General features: G+C 34.8%; 2 protein-coding genes across 2 annotated transcripts in view; both read left to right on the top strand.

Moving 5' to 3' along the window:
* Positions 1 to 19,783, top strand: part of LOC129799289 (choline O-acetyltransferase) — a 110,313-nt gene that overhangs the window by 36,373 nt on the left and 54,157 nt on the right. The gene's annotated exons all lie outside the window — the stretch shown is intronic.
* On the top strand, positions 11,149 to 19,625 carry LOC129798734 (vesicular acetylcholine transporter). Its single transcript, XM_055842044.1, has one exon. The coding sequence runs from the start codon at positions 11,320 to 11,322 to the stop codon at positions 13,075 to 13,077; it is 1,758 nt and encodes a 585-aa protein (XP_055698019.1). The 5' UTR covers positions 11,149 to 11,319; the 3' UTR covers positions 13,078 to 19,625.

The following is a 19,783-nucleotide window of genomic DNA, read 5'->3' as shown; positions in this document are numbered from 1 at the left end:
CAAAAATCAAACAGAACATGATGAATGTTGTTTAAAATATGAAAATCAAACATACAAAAGAGCCTTGACTTAAATCATACTTAAGAACCGGAAAATAAATACTCAAAATTGACAATTCACAACGTTCTCATCTAAATAAATCTCGAGTCATATTATATGCTAAAAATATAATTATTTGATTTTAGCCTATTCAGAATTTTGGATTTTCGAAATTTTGATGCATTCGGGATTATAGCCTATTCAGGTTTTTCGATCCATTCGGAACTATTGGAGAATTTGGGATTTCGGATTTTCGGGATTATGATCCTTTGTAGATTTTGACCCATTTGGAATTTCGTATCGACCCATTCGGGAATTTTGGAGATTTTGGATTTTCGGAATTTTGATCCTTTCAGAATATTGGCCCATTCAGAATTTCGACCCATTCGGAAATTTTGTCGAATTGGGGATTTTTCATTTTCGGGATATTAATCCTTTCAGGATTTTGGTCCATTAAGAATTGCGACATCTTCGGAAATTTTGGAGAATTGGACATTTTTTTGCACATTCGGGATTTTGGCCTATTCGGAAATTTTGCCGAATCGGGGATTTTGGACTTATGGGATTTTGTGCTTTTCAGGATTTTGGCCCATTCGGGATTTCAACTCATTCGGAAATTTTGGCGCTTTGGGTGGTTTAGGAATTCCAGGATTTTGATCCTTTCAGGATTTTGGCCCATTACGAATTGTGACTTATTCCGAAATTTTGGCGAATTAGGGATTCTATATTATCTCGATTTTGATTCTTTAAGGATTTTGGCCCATTCGGAATTGCAACCTATTCGGAAATTTTTGAAAATTGGACATTTTTTCACATTCGGGATTTTGGCCCATTCAAGATTTCGATGCATTCGAGATTTTGGTTCATTCGGGATTCTTGCTTTTCACGATTTTAGTCCATTCGGAATTTTTACCCATTCGGAAATTTTGGCCAATTGTAAGTTTTGGATTTTCGGCATTCTGAGCCTTCCAGGATTTTGGCCCATTCGGAAATTTTGGCGCATTTTGGGATTTTGGATTTTCAGAATATTGATCCATTCAAGATTTTGGCCCATTCAGAATTGTGATCCATTCGGAAATTTTGGCGAATTGGGGATTTTGGATTTTTGGATTTTTGGATTTTTGCGTATTTAGGATTTTGTTTCAGTCGAGATTTCGATTCATTCAGGATTTTGGCTCATTCGGAAATCTTGCTTTTCGGGATTTTGGCCCAATCGAAATTTCGACCCATTCGGAAATTTTAACGAACTGAGGATTTTGGATTTTCGGGATTATGATCCTTTCAGGATTTTGGCATAAATTACTTAATATTAAAAATGCTATATGACAATCTAATTCAAAATTCTCAACTCTAACTTTAAATTCAAATTTTAATCAGCAGCGAAATTCCTTCAATTTAAAAATAACATGCGAAGCTCGAACACCTAAATTTCCAACGCAATATCCTCAGATATTAAATTTCTATATCCAAATAATAAAATTTTCGCTCAGCTAATCTTAATAAAATCTAAAAAGTGTTATTTATAGAATTTTCCACGAGAAATGGTAATTTTTACCATCGAATTTTCCTCAGTGCAGGGGTTGGAGGACGTAAAGTAAACAACCTGGAGAGATTGCCTGAAGGATGAGGGGTAGAAAAATTAAATTATTCATCTTTTCCTGCTTCTTCCATTCCAAAAGAGATGCGAAATTTGTTTTATCATTTTATTGTGCGCCGTGAATTTTCGCATTGTTGTCTCCAAGTATCTTTTGCTGTAACGACTTTCAAAATCACTCCACCCCCTCCATGAAATCCTCCCAGGACCAGCATTATTTCACTTTTGAACGCAACTACCGAGACAGGTCTCCTGGGAGTTGAGGGGGATGAGGCAGGAGATTAACATGAGATGTGCTTTTGCTCTCCTGTGAAATTTTATACCAGCTGTCTTTAATTTGCAACCCTTGTCCAGAAAACAGGGGGTTGTGTGCGGTTGATCTCCTGGGATTCTCCCTTGGTAAAAAGGCGGCGGCTTTGCATTTTCATGCCTCCGTCAGTGAGTGGATTTTCACAGAATTTAAAATCAAACTTTTACAAAATGTTCATAATAAATCCTTTAAATTGAATTTCCAATATTCGATGACATAACCTTGCAGTTTTGACTTCGAATGATTTCAATATGAACTAAGTTTCAAGTTAGGTAATTTATTATGTATTTTACACTTTCGTTCTACTTAATCCTGTTATTTACACAGGTGTTGTTTCCCCAAGATAAAGGACAATGAAATATTGATTTCAATATCCAGAAAAAATGAACTTACTTCTCGTTTCGTCCGCAAGGATTTTCTAGAAAGGAATTTCGAAATATATTTCAACCAATTGCCAGAGACCGTTTTTATTGATTTATATGTGCATTTTATTGGATAACTCCCTGCATAAATCATTGTTACCTCCTTTAGCATCTTCTTAGTATGAGGCTAGGCAATTATACCAAAATTCAACGTAAAATTTCAATCAAAGTTTTCGAACATCAATGTTTTATCCGAAAGATAGTTACCATTTACCCTTCCACAGATAAGAATGACAACCTGACAGCTGTCAAAAAAGGAGTTTAAGAACGCATGCGATACCATGAATTTAGAGTTCCCATTTATTAATTAAACTACGCACTTACTGCATAACCTATTACTCTGAGTAATCGTGAATACCGAAAAGTATTTTATTTATAAGAAAAATCTTTGAACATCAAATTCTAACGTCTGATTTTTTTTTATTTTTTAAATGAAAATTTCAGATAATATAAATTAAGTGTTATACTTTAATGCGCTTAAGAGTTTAAATTAAAATAACTTTTAGTATTCAATATTTAAAGAAAATATGGGTTTTTAACATTCATGATCCACGTAACTCTTTAAAAGCTGTAATAACATTTCAGTAAAAAAGTCGATAAATATTAATTTTTATCCTAATGCAGCAAAAATGTAATCAAAAAGAAAATCTTTGTTTTATTTAAAAATAATACAAAATTAACAAATCATGAATATTCTAAAAAGGGTTTCATAGAAATATATTACGCTTCTTATAAAACTTTTATATCTCTTTCCTATATTTTCGCTGTCAGCTGTATAGAAGATCATTATGAGATCATTTAAAATATTTGATTCTAAAAGTCAGCTAATTTGCTAGTTGGGCTCCTACTCTGAGTAATCGTGACCACCAAAAAGTAATTTTTTCAAGAAAGGTCTCCGAATATCAGGTTCTAACAGCTGATGTTTTTTACTTATTTTTTTAAATGGATATTTCAGAGAATATATTACCATTGTTCACTGATGTTTTCAATCACATCATAACGACCTCTTCGTTTCCAGATTCCCGGAAAACTACCTTAGTTGTTCCAATTTCAAAGATATCAAAACCCTTCTTCACCTTCTGACTTCAGGTCTATAAGCCTTTTAGCATATCTTTCGAAAGCATTCGAGTTTCCATTACATACTCTTTATTTGTGCGATAACAACCTATTCTGTGCCAATCACTCGGGTTTCCGCAATTGCCACAGTAGGGTAAAGTGATATAAGTTGGAATTAGTGTTACAAATTGGACAATTCGCCGGTACAAGTTGGATATGGCTTATTTCTTAATAAATACAGTACAAAATTTGTTTTTAAGCACAAGGAACCAAATTATGAAACTAAAGCATTAAAAATATACAAATAAAAATTAAGTACTAAATTTATCAAGACAAAAAACCCTGTCCAAATTGTACCATTGTCCAACTTGTACCACTTTACCCTACTATTTCTGCCCTTCTTCGAATAAATCATGATCTGGCGGCGGTTATTGATCGCAAACACGTTGGGATGTTGGCATTGCTAGCCTTTACCAAAGCCTTCGATTTTGTTGTGTTTCGATTTATTTGTTGTGGTTTCAATAAACTTAAAAGAAACTTTAAAACAATTTTAATGTTATTACTGTTGAAAAAGATATTTAAAGAAAATGTGGGTTTTTTAATCTTCATGACCCATGTAACCCCTTAGAGGCTATAACATTTAAGTCAAAAAATCGATTAATTAAATTTTATCATTTAAATTTCACTTCAGTAAATGGTGAAAAGCTAATCAAAAAGAAAATTATTAAGTTTATGTTTTAAAAAAAAAATATTACAAAAATAAATGGAAAATTAAGAAATAATGAAACTTCTTGGAACTTCACATGGTTTAAAGCTCTTTCTGATCATCTGTAAGTTATTTAATGGCCAAAATGATTTTTAATGCTTAAAAACAACCAATTACTGAAGAAATTATGCATTTTCTGGTATATTCAAAGATTTATGTTTGATATGTAAGTTCTGAAGATAGCTACAAATGTTAATTTAAATTTCTGACGTTTTGGTTTGACGGTTGACATTATTTTGAATCTTATACATGTCACAGTGAGTTATTTAATTAGCTAAGAATACTGAGTATCCCAAAAAGTATTCCAGAAATAAAAGCACGAATTTAAGTCAAGAAGACGCTGCTTGAACGTTTTAAATACTACCTCAAAAGAATGATTAAAATTTAATCAGTTTGACGAGATTGACAGCAATCAAAAAGGATGTAAGTTTAGTAACGCAATATCGACGTCATGGTGACCAATATATCATATTCCATTGAGTCATAAACGATTCTCCATTTTCGTTAATTACGACTTTCAATGGCTTAAAATGAGACTAAATCAAAACGCCAGACTTACTAAATTTTTATCAAGATGACTAGTTTTTGCTCTTTGGGTCATTTTCAGTGCTTCTTTCATTTTATGAATAAATATTAAATTATTTTCTTCTATTGCATTATATGGGTCCTTCCCTGAAATTTATGTTTTACAAACTGAATTTTATGACATTTATTTAAATTGGGGCTATAAAACTTTCAACACATTTAACGTAAGTTTTGTGGAATAAAATTTCCATGGTAAATTGCAGGGAGGGGGGTGACATTAGCTCTGAAAAGTGCAACCTGTTTTAGTGTAAATTTTTTCCTGTTTTCATACACATTTCATAAGATATCTCCAAAACTACGTTGGATGCCAATTTGGGATTTTCGGTTGCCTATTCAGTATTAAGTTAGCTTTTATTTTGTATTTGTAGTTGTTGTTAATTCATTCTGGAACAATAGAAAACAGCTAACAAACTCAAAAGTTTTTTCGGCACACTAGAAACATAGGAAACGCCGTGCCTCTGGTAAAATGTCATTGATTTGCAACTGAATAATAGTAGATTTTTGACAATCTCAGTAATATTTAATAAAATTTTTGATTGAAAATTTTTGCTCAATTTGAATATTTAATTCCCCATTGCTCCCTTTCCATTGCGGTTGAATTGTAAATTTATCATAAGGGGAGGAAGCTTCACATTTTCAATTCAATCAAATATTATTTTTCTGGAAAATTTGCAAAATGACATAGAATTTGTTAAGGGTGTGATACTGGGGGAAAAATTCTATTCGGTTTGCCCAAGTTCCCTGGCAAGAAGGTGTGTTTCTTCCCGTGTCTAATTACAAATTGGATGTCAGATGATTTAGAAGATCAATATTTTGAATCATCAAGAGATGCCGTCTCCACGCATCCCAGTCAAATGGCAGACGCATGAAATGGTAGTAAAAATAGAAATAGGATCGGTATGACGAGGGTTGTAGGCCTCTGCGGGGGATGAAAAGGTAATTTTATCCCATTCCAGAGCAACATTGCATTTGATTTTAGGGGTGGTAGTCTCACCCTGAAATATCACGCACTTCCCCAGTACAAACATAGCACAAATATAGCCCCCTGGTATGTCAGCCCCTCTTGCAGAGGGGTTTATTTTCAGGGTTTGGTATTGAATATCTCACTCGTTATTTAGCAACATTCGTGTGAATATTTTATAAGGTGCCAGACGGCGGATGAATGGACACAATTTCCATTTCCCTGAAAAAATGTATACATGGACTTTTTTTCTTCCTTCTCCTGGAGGGACTGCCAGAAATCTCATTACTTATTCATATTTTTATTCTAATTGAAAATTTTCCATCTTATTCGATTAGGGGATGAGTTTTTCTCTTCAAACTGTCGCAATGTTTAAAACATTTTTTTTTCTTGTAAAAAAGAAATGCGAAACTCTCCATTCTATGTATTTTTCTCAGACATTTTAATGAGGTACTTTCCATAGAAAAGAAAATATTCAAATTGGCAAAAAATTATATATACATTTCTTCTGCTGTCTCCCTGACAAGTTCTGCTTAAATCAATATTTTCGTCCTCTTGCTTTTCCTAAAAGTTCCCTCAAAAGTGAATAAAGTTGCGTGACTGAAATCATTTGCGTGATATGAGAATTACATTTGGGTCTTTCTTACGTCTAAGAATTGTTCTACTACATCTAACTTGGTTCTCTCCTTCACCTGCTTAGGCACCTGACATCGTCAATTATTCACTCTGTGCCATGCAAAGAGTCAATCCTACCCACAGCACTTTAAGTGGTCAGGAATGGTGGTTTTTTTTTCTGTGTCAGGATATTTTTGTCACGCAGAAAATAGCATGAGAAAGAAAATTGCATAATTGCTGCTGAGAAAAACACCCTGCTGACAATAGATACCAATAAAATACTTCCATTCCATTTAACACCCTTTCATGAAGGGCAAATCGTTCATTAATCCCCTCGCACTTGTTCATCCAAACCGCCACAACAAATTATGTCCTAAGAAGTGTGAGGAAGCCCAACAAAAAGAACCAAGTTCATTTCACACGGAGAAGACCTTCCTGAGGATTCAATCTAACTTACAAGATATTGTGGTCACTTTATATTCTTAAAGCTGGTGCAAGGAATGTACCCAAGTAGCAAAATATGATATTCATGAGACCGATTTCTTTCCTTAACTTTTCTTTTTAAAATTAATAGGTGTGGTATGGCCTAGGATGATTAACTAACGGATGAAGCATTGTAATTAACAAATGGTACATTTTTTTTAAATTCTTTATAATTTTTAAGCCTTAGATCCCACAAAAATAAATATAACACGAAATGGTAGCCACATATACAGAGAATATATTTTTATTGAATTTAATATTTTACTGGTGTTACAGATAGAAATTTTTTCAGAAAAATTCAAAAAATTGCGAATTTTACGTCTTTTTCATAAAGGTTTTAGAAACTATTATCCTCGTGCAATCATTATAAATATTGTGCTAATAACATAACATTAAATACTATTTCATTTGGTAAAAGTTTTAAAATGATTGCATTTGGTTTTATACCAAAACTAAAAAACCACTTAAGAAAAATATACCACATTTTTGTACGAAAAATGTATGAGAATGCTCTGCCCTGGGTATGGCATTGTTTCTAATGGGCCATTTCCATTGGGAAAATTTTCAGATTTTTGTAATTCCCAAATCGCATGAAAGTAAAAAAGCCCAGTTTTTTGAATACGAACATCTCGTTGAAATCACTGTTAAAGGATATCGTTAATCGTTTGGTGCGCAAATTTAAGCAGGGAAATTGATAATCAGGGGTAATTGAAACCGTTACCACTTTAAAATACCAACGTTACCGTTTTCCGATCAACTTCTAACACTTTGCCCGCCTTTACCGCAAATCACAGTTCTGGGCATACTGTATCCAAAATACAGGGACATTTTCTCACTGTACGCACTACTTTCACCTTCAAAGAACCCGAATATACTTTAATTTTATCTAAAAACACCTTCACTGTGAAATGAAGATTTTGTTTTTGTGGGAATTCGCTCAGCTGACAACTTATTGGAATACAAGTATCAGAAGAAAACTGAATGGATGACGTTGTTCTTCATGGAAACAGTCTGCAAAACTGTTCCCAATTTTTATTTTTCAGCTTTAGAGCACAATTTACTTCATATGGAGTTGAAAATTTCCTGAGAAATTTGTTGAGAAATTTCTCAATGGAAATGGTCCAATCTAACAATTTTGATATAAAGTAAATGAGGCATGTAGGGGGAGGTGGGGCTACTTTGAGCTGTGGGGCTATATTTATATAGGGCTTTTTTCGCATATTTCTGAAGGAAACGGACCCTTGACACAATTTAATTTAGAACCATAATCGTTTGGCCTTTACAAATTTCCTTACGTTAAAACTTAGTTTCTTGTTCCCAGTTACCAAAGTTGCCCACCTCTCCCTAAAAGTATCGAGTAATTTTCAAAAAAATCATTTAATTTTGGGGTGTTGATCCAACCTTCATAATCGATGTGTTTCACTTATGTTATTCTCAAAGTCTTTACGTTAATACCGTCCAGACTCAATAGCAGTCTGACAAAATACACAAAGTTTTCCAAAATATTGAAATTCTACAATGTTGTGCTCCTAATACTTAGCGTCTACCGCCGACTTAATGGTAGTTTCCGAACTAAAAGTTCGGAAAAGCTTCTTTATACGTGTACGATTCTTACTGAATTAACACCGGTGGATGTCAAAATCGCGAAAGACAAAATTTAGAATGGTCAAAATCTTGAAACCAACGACATGGTACAGAGGATAACGCGTGGAATAATTTTTCAAAACACTGTAAATAGTCCTTGGCCTTCAACAAGAATGAGTGTAATCGTAGTTCTAACTATGATACCTTTAAGAATTCAGGACGATTTTAGCTTTCAAGATCTTGTCCCTTTTGAGATTTTGGGTCTTTTGATATTTTGGTCCTTTCGGGATTTTAGGTATTCAGGATTTTGGGTTTCGGGATTTAGGTCTATTCGGGATTTTAGCTTTCAGGAATTTTGGCCTTTTCGGGACTTTGGATTTCAGGATTTTAGTTCTTTCAGGAATTTGAATTTTTGATTTTTTTTTTTTTTGAAAATTTACGGTTTGGATTTACTGGATTTTGGATTTTCGGAATTTTAGTTTTCGAGATTTTGGTCCTTTCAGTGTTTTGGTCTTTTCGAAATTTTGGCCTTTTCGGGATTTTAGCTTTTTGGGATTTTGGATTTCGGGATTCAGGCTTTTCGGGATTTTGGACTTTGGTATTTAATCTTTCGGAATTATGGATTTTGGCTTTTCGGTATTTGGGCCTTTTAAGAGTTTTGTATTTTCTGAATTTTAACTTTTCAGAATTTTGGACTTCGGTACTTTGGCTTTTCGGGATTTTGGCTTTCGAGATTTTCTCCTTTTCAGGAATTTAGTTTTTTGAGATTTTGGATTTCCGAATTTCAGCTTTTCGGGATTTTTTATTTCAAGATCTAGGCTTTTCGGGATTTTGGCCATCAGGATTTAGGCTTTCGGGATTTTGTATTTTTGCTTTTCGGTATTTGGACCTTTTGGAATTTTTGCCTTTTCGGGATTTTGACTTTTCAGAATTTTGGACTTCGGGACTTTGGCTTTTCGGGATTTTGGCTTTTGTGATTTTGATTCTTTCGGGATTTTGGCTTCTGGAATTTTATCTATTTTATTTTTTTGGATTTCGGGATTTGAACCTTTTGGGATTTTTGTCTTTAGTGGACTTTAACTATTCATTTTTTTCATTCATCCATTCAATTTGTAAAGTTGAAACTATAACAAGTACGAACGTAAATAACTTCAGTAAACTTAGGATAAAATGTGTTTACATTATTGGAATCACTCTTTACTTTCATTTAATTATTAAAATCCAAGTGAATAAAACAAATTGATACTGAGAAAGTTCTAAGTAAGGTTGGAAACCTAGGAGGGGTTTATCGAATACCTAAAATTGATATTTAAATCTATTTGGTTTTTAGATCTGTAACAGACACAACTGACAACTGGAAAGTGATTTTCGACTCTAAACTTATCTGGAAATCTGGATAGGGATTCACTTTTCTTGCTAATTGAAATTGAAACACGGGTTTTGCCCTGGTTAGGATTTATTCCTTTTAACTCTTTATTAAATTTCGAGGATAAACCAGAGTGAAACCCGTGTTTCAATTTGAAGTAAACTTATCGCTACTTGTTCTAGAGAAAAATTTGAAATTCTGGAAAACCCTAGGGGAAAGTGAGCTACCTTCGGACGACTTAAGCTACGACAACCTAAGTTTTTCTATGCTCTTAATGAGGATTTGATCCATGGTTTTTTTCCAGGAAATTTGAGGCATTAGACTAGCTAGTCCGAAAGTGGTTTGCTTTCCCTTATAAATTGCAGAATTCTTAAGATAATCTTCAAAGTTCTAGTTGGTTTGTCCGGAAATCCGGATTTAACAATAAAATCCCTGTTTACTATTCTTTGTTTTTGATAATATCTAGTCTTTATCACTATTTTTACTATACTTTAATACTACATCTTAGTAGAGCTTGGCATTTTATCCTTCTTGGGTTGCCCTTTAAAGCCTTCAAAGTAGTACATGACTCGCTCAATTGAGTGATATCCGTGCTTTGTCCTTTGAACCACATAATGGACATAATGCGATTCAGGAAAAAAGAAAGAGGGTGAAAGCTTAAGGGTTGGAGTGTAACAAATAGTGGCAAAATCATCGAGAAACGAACAATTTACTTCAATGAGCTGAGATCATGTGAAAAGAAAGCCATATGAATTCCGCAGTATCCGGACTTCCTTCTCCAAATCCCCTTCAATTTCCTCCTCAAATGAACAAGACCCATGTCATTTGAAAAGAAAAGAACTTGAGGGCTGCGAGTATTTTCCATTTTCCTTTGTTACTAAAATTTATTGAGGGAGAAGTGGATTAGGAATTAAGATTTTGAAGAAACTAAAAAGAGGAATCAATTAATTGCAAGAGAAGCACTCTTAGATATTTCCTTATGATTGAAATGTGTGTTTTCTAGGGTGATAAAAATGCTTTAAAGACACAATATTTGGCCGGATAACCATATATCTTGCAGGAGAATATTAAAGCTGACCAATCTAGGGGTAGTTAATGTAGTAAAAAGAAAAGCAAAAGAGAGTAAAGTGTGTGGGTGAGAAAGTGAATCCGAAGGAAATGAGGGCATCCTTAAACCACAGAAACAACATTTCAATCATAAATAATATCGCGTGTGCTGACTTGCTAGCTAAGAGTCACCGGGAGGTATTTTCTTTAATACCTAAGATCGATATTAACTGCCCAATCGTACTGCCTCAATCATGATTTTTTGTTGTATGCCAAAAGAAAGACTAAAGTACAAATATTGTTTCTGTGTGTTGAAGGTTGCCTTCTTGCGGAATGAAAGATATTGGGCACGTCGATGAACAACTGTGCAGCCTCCAGCACTACTAACACCCATCCAGCCAACATGACACGTGGTTGACACTGGATCGTTCACCGTAAACTAAGGTAAAGATTGTGACCAACACCAAGAGCTACACACACACACAGCAACCATGTCTTTTACAATACCCGGTATCAACTTGGAGTTCAACGAGGTGAAGGAGATAGTATGGACCAAGATCCAGGAACCGGTGATGCAGCGCCGACTGATCCTCGTGATCGTCTCCATTGCCCTGTTGCTGGACAATATGCTGTACATGGTGATAGTGCCGATTATTCCCGACTACCTACGGTACATAGGGGCTTGGGGCGTAGAAGCACAGTTGGAAGCGCAAATGGAAGCACGAAATGGATCAAACGGCAAGCCCCATCATCACGATCACCATGGCCAGGACTCAGCAACGGGTGTACTGTTTGCCTCTAAAGCCATTGTACAGCTCATGGTGAACCCTTTTTCGGGTGCGATCATCGACCGTATCGGCTACGATATTCCCATGATGATCGGTCTGACGATCATGTTCCTCTCGACGGCAGTCTTTGCGTGTGGTCGCAGTTACGGTGTTCTGTTCTTTGCACGCTCTCTCCAGGGAGCTGGATCAGCCTTTGCAGACACCTCTGGCCTGGCCATGATAGCCGATCGTTTTACAGAAGAGAATGAACGATCTCGTGCTCTGGGCATTGCCTTGGCCTTTATTAGCTTCGGGTGTCTAGTAGCACCCCCCTTCGGTGGAGCTCTATACCAGTTCGCCGGAAAGGAAGTGCCCTTCCTCATACTCGCCTTCATCTCCCTCCTGGATGGCCTGATGCTGCTACTAGTGATGAAGCCAATCAAGGAGCAATTGGCCGAAAGGCAGGAACAACGCTCACCCACCATTCCCATCTGGCGCCTCATGATGGACCCCTACATTGCAGTATGTGCCGGAGCTCTGATGATGAGCAATGTGGCACTGGCCTTCCTAGAGCCTACCATCTCTCTATGGATGGAGGACAATCTAACGAGAGACAACTGGAAGATTGGTATGATCTGGCTCCCGGCGTTCTTCCCTCATGTTTTCGGTGTTATAATTACCGTAAAAATGGCCCGAAAGTACCCTCAACACCAATGGCTTATGGCAGCTGGTGGCCTAGCTTTAGAGGGTTTCTGCTGTTTCCTCATACCCATGTCCTCCACCTACAAAATGCTAATGATCCCAATCTGTGGCATCTGCTTCGGTATTGCCCTGATTGATACAGCCCTATTGCCAACACTCGGCTACCTCGTGGACGTACGATACGTTTCCGTATATGGGAGTATATATGCTATCGCAGACATATCCTACTCCCTAGCGTACGCTGTAGGTCCCATTATAGCGGGTGGGATTGTTGAAATGATAGGCTTTACGGCCCTAAATATCCTGATAGCATTTTCAAATCTACTCTATGCACCGGTTCTGACATACCTCAAACACATCTATGACTTTAAGCCTTTCCAGAGTGAGGCTAACATCCTAATGGGTGACCCACCGAGCAAAGAGTACCAGACGTACACGATGCACGATCAGCAACCTGTAGCTGAGAATTACAAGAACCACTTACAGTACGGTAGATTCGAGGAGGAACAGGGAGTGCAAGAGACCAATATCGATCAGGATCAGAATGGGTATGCGGAACAAGCGCCAACGTACGCAGATCCATCGTATCAGTATCAGCAGCAGGGGTACCAGCCGGGGTATCAAGAACAAGGTGGGGTATATCAACAACAACAACAACAGCCCCAGCAGAGACACCTGCCCCAGCAACCTGTGGCCAATCCATTCAGGCAAGCCGAACAAGCCCCACAGGAGCCACAGGCATCCGGGAGACCAGTAAATCCCTTCCGACAGGGCTTCTAAATTGGTCACCCACCTCCCGCTCGTTATCGTTTGTGTTATATTCTTCTTGTTGCAGAAATTATCGCTACTATTGAAGCATGTTTGAAAACGCCCCTGTGGAAAAGTATAGCAAATTGTTAATCACTGGTCACACGTTCGGCAAAATCTATATTGATTGGCCAGTATTGTTCAGAGCCTTGTTTACAGCTACTGTCGCCATAAATTATAGGCAATCCTCAACATTGATAATTTCATAGCCCCTATACCGCCCCCCTTGTTAGATCTGTTTTCATCAACAAATCGCACACGATTAATAGATAGAAAGGCGTCTATATGGTATTACCAAAAGAAAAAGAAGCTACAATTATCAGATACATATCCAAAAGATATATGCAATTATTATATACAGAAAAGAAGTATTTACTAAATATAAATGTACTAATGTATAGAGAGATTTATTGTACTGTTGTAAATAATTTTACATAGTAACATGGACATATTTCGGTGCAAGAGTTTAATATATTTGGAGATATATTGAGGTTTTACGTGTGCACTTAAATTGAATTGGATTATGAGGAATAAAGTCAGTGATTATGCGGAAAGTTTCTCTGCACAGAGTTTTTTTTATATATTCAATTTTTTCCAACAATCCAATTCAAGTTTAATGGAAATTTATGAATGCTGGGATTATTTCTTTTCGCCTAGATTTTTCTTTCGAAAACTCTTCCCGACCCCTAACCCCGGAAAAAAATTCTTTAGTATGTAGGTTGTAGGTGTGTATAAAAGAAATGTAGGATAGGACGTCAATCGGGCCTGAGAGTAGGGCTCTGACGGAGCATCGATATCGCATACATATCATTGAAAGTTTGCACGTCTCTTGGGTGCTCGCGGAGGAGTAGGTGGTGAAACCTTATTGGTACTAGGCCATCGAACCTATAGCAGGGCCGTATGATTGACATTTTATTTGACTTACCTTATGAGTTTAGTGGGACAGGCCGGTGTTCGGATTGATTCCGGATGTAGGTCACCCGGTTTTCTAACATTAAGACACAACCAAGGTAACGATACATATCAGAGTCAAGTGACTCGCCTGATTTTTACCAAAGTGATATTATTCGGGGCACTGGGGTTTGTATCATAGGACCCCAGTGCCCCTATATTTACATAAATTATATTGAGGTTAAGGTTAGTTAAGGGACAAAAAAAGCATCAGTGTAAAGTAGACTTAAAGATTGATGAGATGTAGGATATTGAGGAGTGGGTTACCGCTAGAAAATTGAACTAATCATTAATATCAAATCATATCAAATTTATCAATTAATCGTAATAGGATAGGATTAGTCAGAGAATCCCAAAAACAAGTCTTTTTTGGTTTTTCGCTGAGTTGTCCATTTTTTAAGAGAGAGATAGAGAGGTAATCCTCTTGTAAAACTTAGACCCAATGCAGTGTTACACAATATCGAAGGTATCCCCTATAGGGGTGGGTAAGCCCAATTCATACATCGAATACCAAAGAAAGGGTAGAATACTTGATTTTATGATTCAAGCCAATATGACCACAAAATACAGCTAGACAATAGGGGAAAGTGCTCTCCCTTCGAACGTTCATGCCTTCGAATAATGTGAATTTATTTTGTTTTTCGTAAGAGATTTATACTAAATTATCATGGAATTATCAACAATTGATGATAAGCCAACTAATATTTAATAGAAATGTGTAAGTATCTTAGGAAAACTAAAAGAAAATTCACATTATTCGAAGACATGAACGTTCGAAGAGAGAGTACTTTCCCCTATTCCAAAAAGAAATCCTTATTGTTTCATTTATAAATTGGTAGTAGAACTCCTTTGAAAGTCTAGGAACCAGACCCCTGTCCGTAACCTAACGAAGCAATACAAAAAAACATTTGGAACTTGAGTATAAATATCATGACTTAAAACATTTTAAAAAAAAAGTAACTTTGAATATATTCTAGCATTAGATAATTGATTAACTATGTATAATCCATAATACCAATTTTAACATGATGGAGAAGTTTTGGGAGGTAGAAGAGGTAGTCTTTGTAGATATGCTAGACGCTAAAACAATGAAAATATGTAAAGATCAGAAGCGTTCTGGGACTCACACTAATCGTCACAATTATCACGTAGGTTCAATTATTGGGGATTAAAAAAACCAAGAGAAAAAAACTAAAAAGAAAAGATGCTTAAGGTTAAAAAACAAGAAATGTTATGAGGGCATGAGAGGGTCATCTGTACAATATAAACCGAACAAATCATCCCTCAGAGTTGTGTGTAAAGAACAAAAGTCATAATGTATAGGAGTTATATAGAAAATGGGGATCTTTTACTATAATATCTTAAAGAATATTCTACTTAAAGTCTATACAATTGTATATAAACTGGCAAATAAGACAAGAGCTATCTGTTTTATTTCATTTTCAGCAATATTCACCAGTTATTGTTTCCCATTATACCAGAAAATATCAACCGAAAGAAGAAAAGCGGTTCGTTTTTTTTTGATAAAGGTAGCAGAGAAATCGATAACAAAAAAAAAGCTTCTTTTCCTTTTTCCTTTGCTGCTAAAACCTTCCACTTGGAAAAATAATTTCCTTGAGCTGTTACATAGAAGACTATATAAATGGGCTTAAGGTGGAATGGGACGATAAATGAGAATAGATAAAAGCAGCTCTCTTTTAGGATATAACTAATTTAATATGTAAAATGTAGGTGTAAAGTATTAAAAAAAAAAGTGAACAAAATATTCCACCGTAAAGTTTCCCCTCATAAAATCACATAACAAATTCTATTCCCCTTACAAAAACCACCCCAAAAAAAAAGAAAATGTATAATCTGTGAAGGAAAATAATCTCAAAAAGGTGTTTATTCCATTTTTGTTTTTCTGCGCATTTAAAAAATCCCTGAGTATAAGAAATTTTTGTAAATATCTTGTGAATGAGATATTCTCCCTTATAGAAATCTCTTATCATCACCCCCAAAAAACAATTACTTGAGGATGAAGAACAAAGAGACTATGGTGCCGGCAAGTGTAATATAGGATTAATACTAGAAGATAAATAAAATTAGTTATTAGCTACCCCATTCAGTGAAATATAATTCCTTGAGAGAAAGAAAATGTAACAAATTATATTAAATGTAGACAAATATTATTGGTAAAATCCATCAAAAAGAGGCTTTTATTGATTTTCCTGTGTGAAAACAAAATAAAACAGTTAAATAACCAAATATTGGGGTTGATTCACAATTGGGAATTTATTTGGAAGTTTATTGTTTTCCTATTTTTATTTATAAACACTCATTCTAGCAGAATTCGTGCAGTTTGTTATAGTGCAATGCACAGCGTACTATTTTTGTAAGGACTGTTAAGAGAACTTTAAATATAAAAATTAACGAAAATTTATTCTAGCAAACTGCTATAAATATTGCGGTAATAATTTCTGCATACCGCCCACTGCAACGGAGAAATTTGACGCAAAGTCAAGCGGTGCATCTTGTGAGCAAAGCACAAAGCTTATTGTTTGCAAACAAATTCTCAGTACAAGAAAGAGATATCTAGTTCTACTTCAAGGTTTTATTTCTAAACAATCTTAACTGCGAGAATGTCAAAAAAGATAGCAAGTATTTAATTTTGTTTTTTACTCCTTCTTGCTAACTTACGAACACTAGACAAAGATGGCAGACATGGAAACTACTCGAAAATTGCTCGAAACAGAGTTGGAGTTCAGGATTGGCATGCATGGAAACTTGCTCGACTTGCTTTTCAGATAAATCAGAAAACAATTATTAATGCCAACAGTAAATTCTTATTGACCGTGGTTTCACATATAATATTTGTATTAATTTTAATACTTTCTGAACTGCGAGAATACCAAAAAAACGATGACAAGTATTTGATCTTTCCTCTCACTCGTACTTTCCAACTGCGGAAACTATCTTACAAAGTAAGCATATATGAAAACTACTCGAAAACTGCTTGAACCACGGTTTCCACACTTGAAAAATTGTTTTTGAGATAATAAATAATTTCTGAACTGCGAGAATCCCAAAAAAAAACGCTAGCAAGTGTGTGATCTTGCCTCTCACTCGTACTTCCCAGCTTTTATCAATTACGTACAAAGTTGACAGACATGAAAAATCCTTCGAGTTGTTTTTTTCATACGGTTCAGAAACAATCAATAAGAACAGTAATTTGGAGTCAAAAAACACGGTATAGACCTTTTAAATTTCTCTAACTCCTCTTCTTACTACGTTTCGAAGATTGGTTGTCTCCTTCCTCAGGTCTAGAATATTTATGAACAATAATTAGGATACCTTTTTCAATTTTTCTATATTATTATAGAACCCTAAGTATTATCCGTAAACATTGTAGACCCGAGGAAGTGGCCTAGTGGTCTTGAAAGCATATTTAAGAGATACAGAGCTTAAAAAAATCATAATTGGGTCATAACAGCCGCCGCCGTCTTAGCGTTGGTGACCACCTTTAGAATGCTCACGATGAATCAGACCGCCTTACAAAATCACGAGCCTCGCTCTTTAGTTTTTCTTTCATTAACAATTTATTTAAAATCTCAGAGTGACAGAACAGACTTAGTTCTAGTAGTTCTGAGTTCTAGTTCAGGTAATTTTGAGTCCGGAAAGTATGTTTGCAAAATACAAGTTCTTATGCGCTGCTCATTATAAACCGATTTTATTCAATTTTATTGAAACGTCAAACACATATTTTTGTAAAAAATATCAGGATACAGTGAGTGTAAGGTAATGCTGGACAAGTTCAAAACTTCAAAGTATTTTTATTTTCATAATAATTTGATATGAGCAATCAAGAAATTTCCGTTTCAATGCTTAAAATAATTTTCTAGAATCTTTATGGAAATTTTAATATTCGTTTTTCCGCTTTCTTTCATGTTGTGACGGAATCTTTTATTTTTATTAAAGATCATACTTTCCGTACCAAATTAAATAGTACGCTAAATTACGTTTATTTCTTTTTCTAAATATATATTTTTAATAATTCAGCAGGAAACACGGTTAAAGGAATAATCGTTTTCCTCTCATTATGGCATTCGCACAATTGATTTTAATGAATGAGGAATGACATAACTAGAATTATATGTCGCTCTATGCTCTCAAGTCTTCCGGTGTTCGTCAGAAGGATATTCCTCTTTCAAATTAAAAGAATCTGGTTTTTCTCCAAAGCTTTTAACCCTGAAAGAGGAATATCCTTCTGACGAACACCGGGAGAATTGAGAGCTTAAAGTTTCCCATCAGACTCTAAAAGAAAGAAGTATATGTCGCTCATTTTCCATGAAATGTCAAAAATATGTTTACTAAACAATATTAAATTGGTATACAGTATTATGACACGAAAATACACAAAATAACTTTTGCTTTCTGAAAATATTTTTGACATTTCAAGAAATTATGCCCAACGCACAATAACCTTTATTTCGTAAACATGTTTTTGACACTTCAGTGAGAGTGAGTGAGATATAAATCTAGTCATCTCATTCACTCTTATAGGCAGTTACGAAAACATGTTTACAAAACTAAAGCTATTGCGCATTGGATATTATTCCCAACGCATAATAACTTTTGTTTAGTAAATATGTTTTTGACAGTTCAATAAGAATGAATGAAACATAGATCTAGTCATCTCGTTCATTCTCATGGTAAATTTTGAAAATATTACAAACAAGTTATTGTGCATTGGGCCTTAGAGAGTAATGTCCAGCGCTCAATAACTTTTGTTTTGTAAACATGTTTTTGACATTTCAATGAGAATGAATGAAATCTTGATCTAGTCATCTCGCTCACTCACGTATGAAATTTTAAAAACTTGTTTACAAACAAAAGTTATTGTGCATTGGGCACAAGACCTAGTTGTACATGTCTCGCTCGCTCCAAACCGCAGCGTCGAAAACATGTTTACGGTTATGACAAAAATGATTGTGCGTGCACCATTATAAGCAACACAGAATAACTCTGCTAGAAAAGTCTAACAAATCGCATGAATTCTTTTACAGAAACCATTTTTCTCATAAAAATCTTTGGCATATTTTATGAAAATTAATATATTTTCTGCGAATCCTATAAAAGTTTTTTGCTTCCAAGTAAATTTCCTGCGTGTAAATCAACCCTTAAGCGACTGTAAAGTATATAGCAAAAAAAACTATGAATTGTAACCCAATGAGCAACATAAAATAAACAACCATAAAATAATTATAGGCTAACAATTGAAGTAATATTCTTGTTGATGTAGTATTGTGCAGATATTTGAGTATATTTAAACATTTACCATATTTGAAAAAAAAATTAAATTAAAGAAATAATTTTTTCCTTCTTAAAAAATATGAATGGAAAACACAAACGTGTTAATGAAAAAATTTCTATTATTTCGTTTCCCGTTGATAAGTTACTCTGAATGTGTAATCTACAAGAAAAAAAACATAACAGACAAGTGAAAAAAATGTGTATGCTACTTTAAAAAAAAAACATATATAAACTTATAACAATTACAATTAAACTCTTGATTGTTATCCGAAAAGAAATGTGGTTATCATTGAAGTGTCTTTCTCCCCTTGTCTACATTTCTGTTTGGTAAAGTGCTAATAGTCCCCCTTATTATTTCCTTAGCGACATCCATCGACAGCATAATACCCTGAAAAATGTAATATCAACCCCTATTGCAGTGTTATGAGAAAATATT

This window comes from Phlebotomus papatasi, chromosome 1 (assembly GCF_024763615.1).
Source record: "Phlebotomus papatasi isolate M1 chromosome 1, Ppap_2.1, whole genome shotgun sequence".
In the NCBI taxonomy this organism is placed as follows: domain Eukaryota; kingdom Metazoa; phylum Arthropoda; class Insecta; order Diptera; family Psychodidae; genus Phlebotomus; species Phlebotomus papatasi.
Note: the sequence above shows the minus strand (reverse complement) of the source record. Positions and strands in the feature narration are given on the sequence as shown.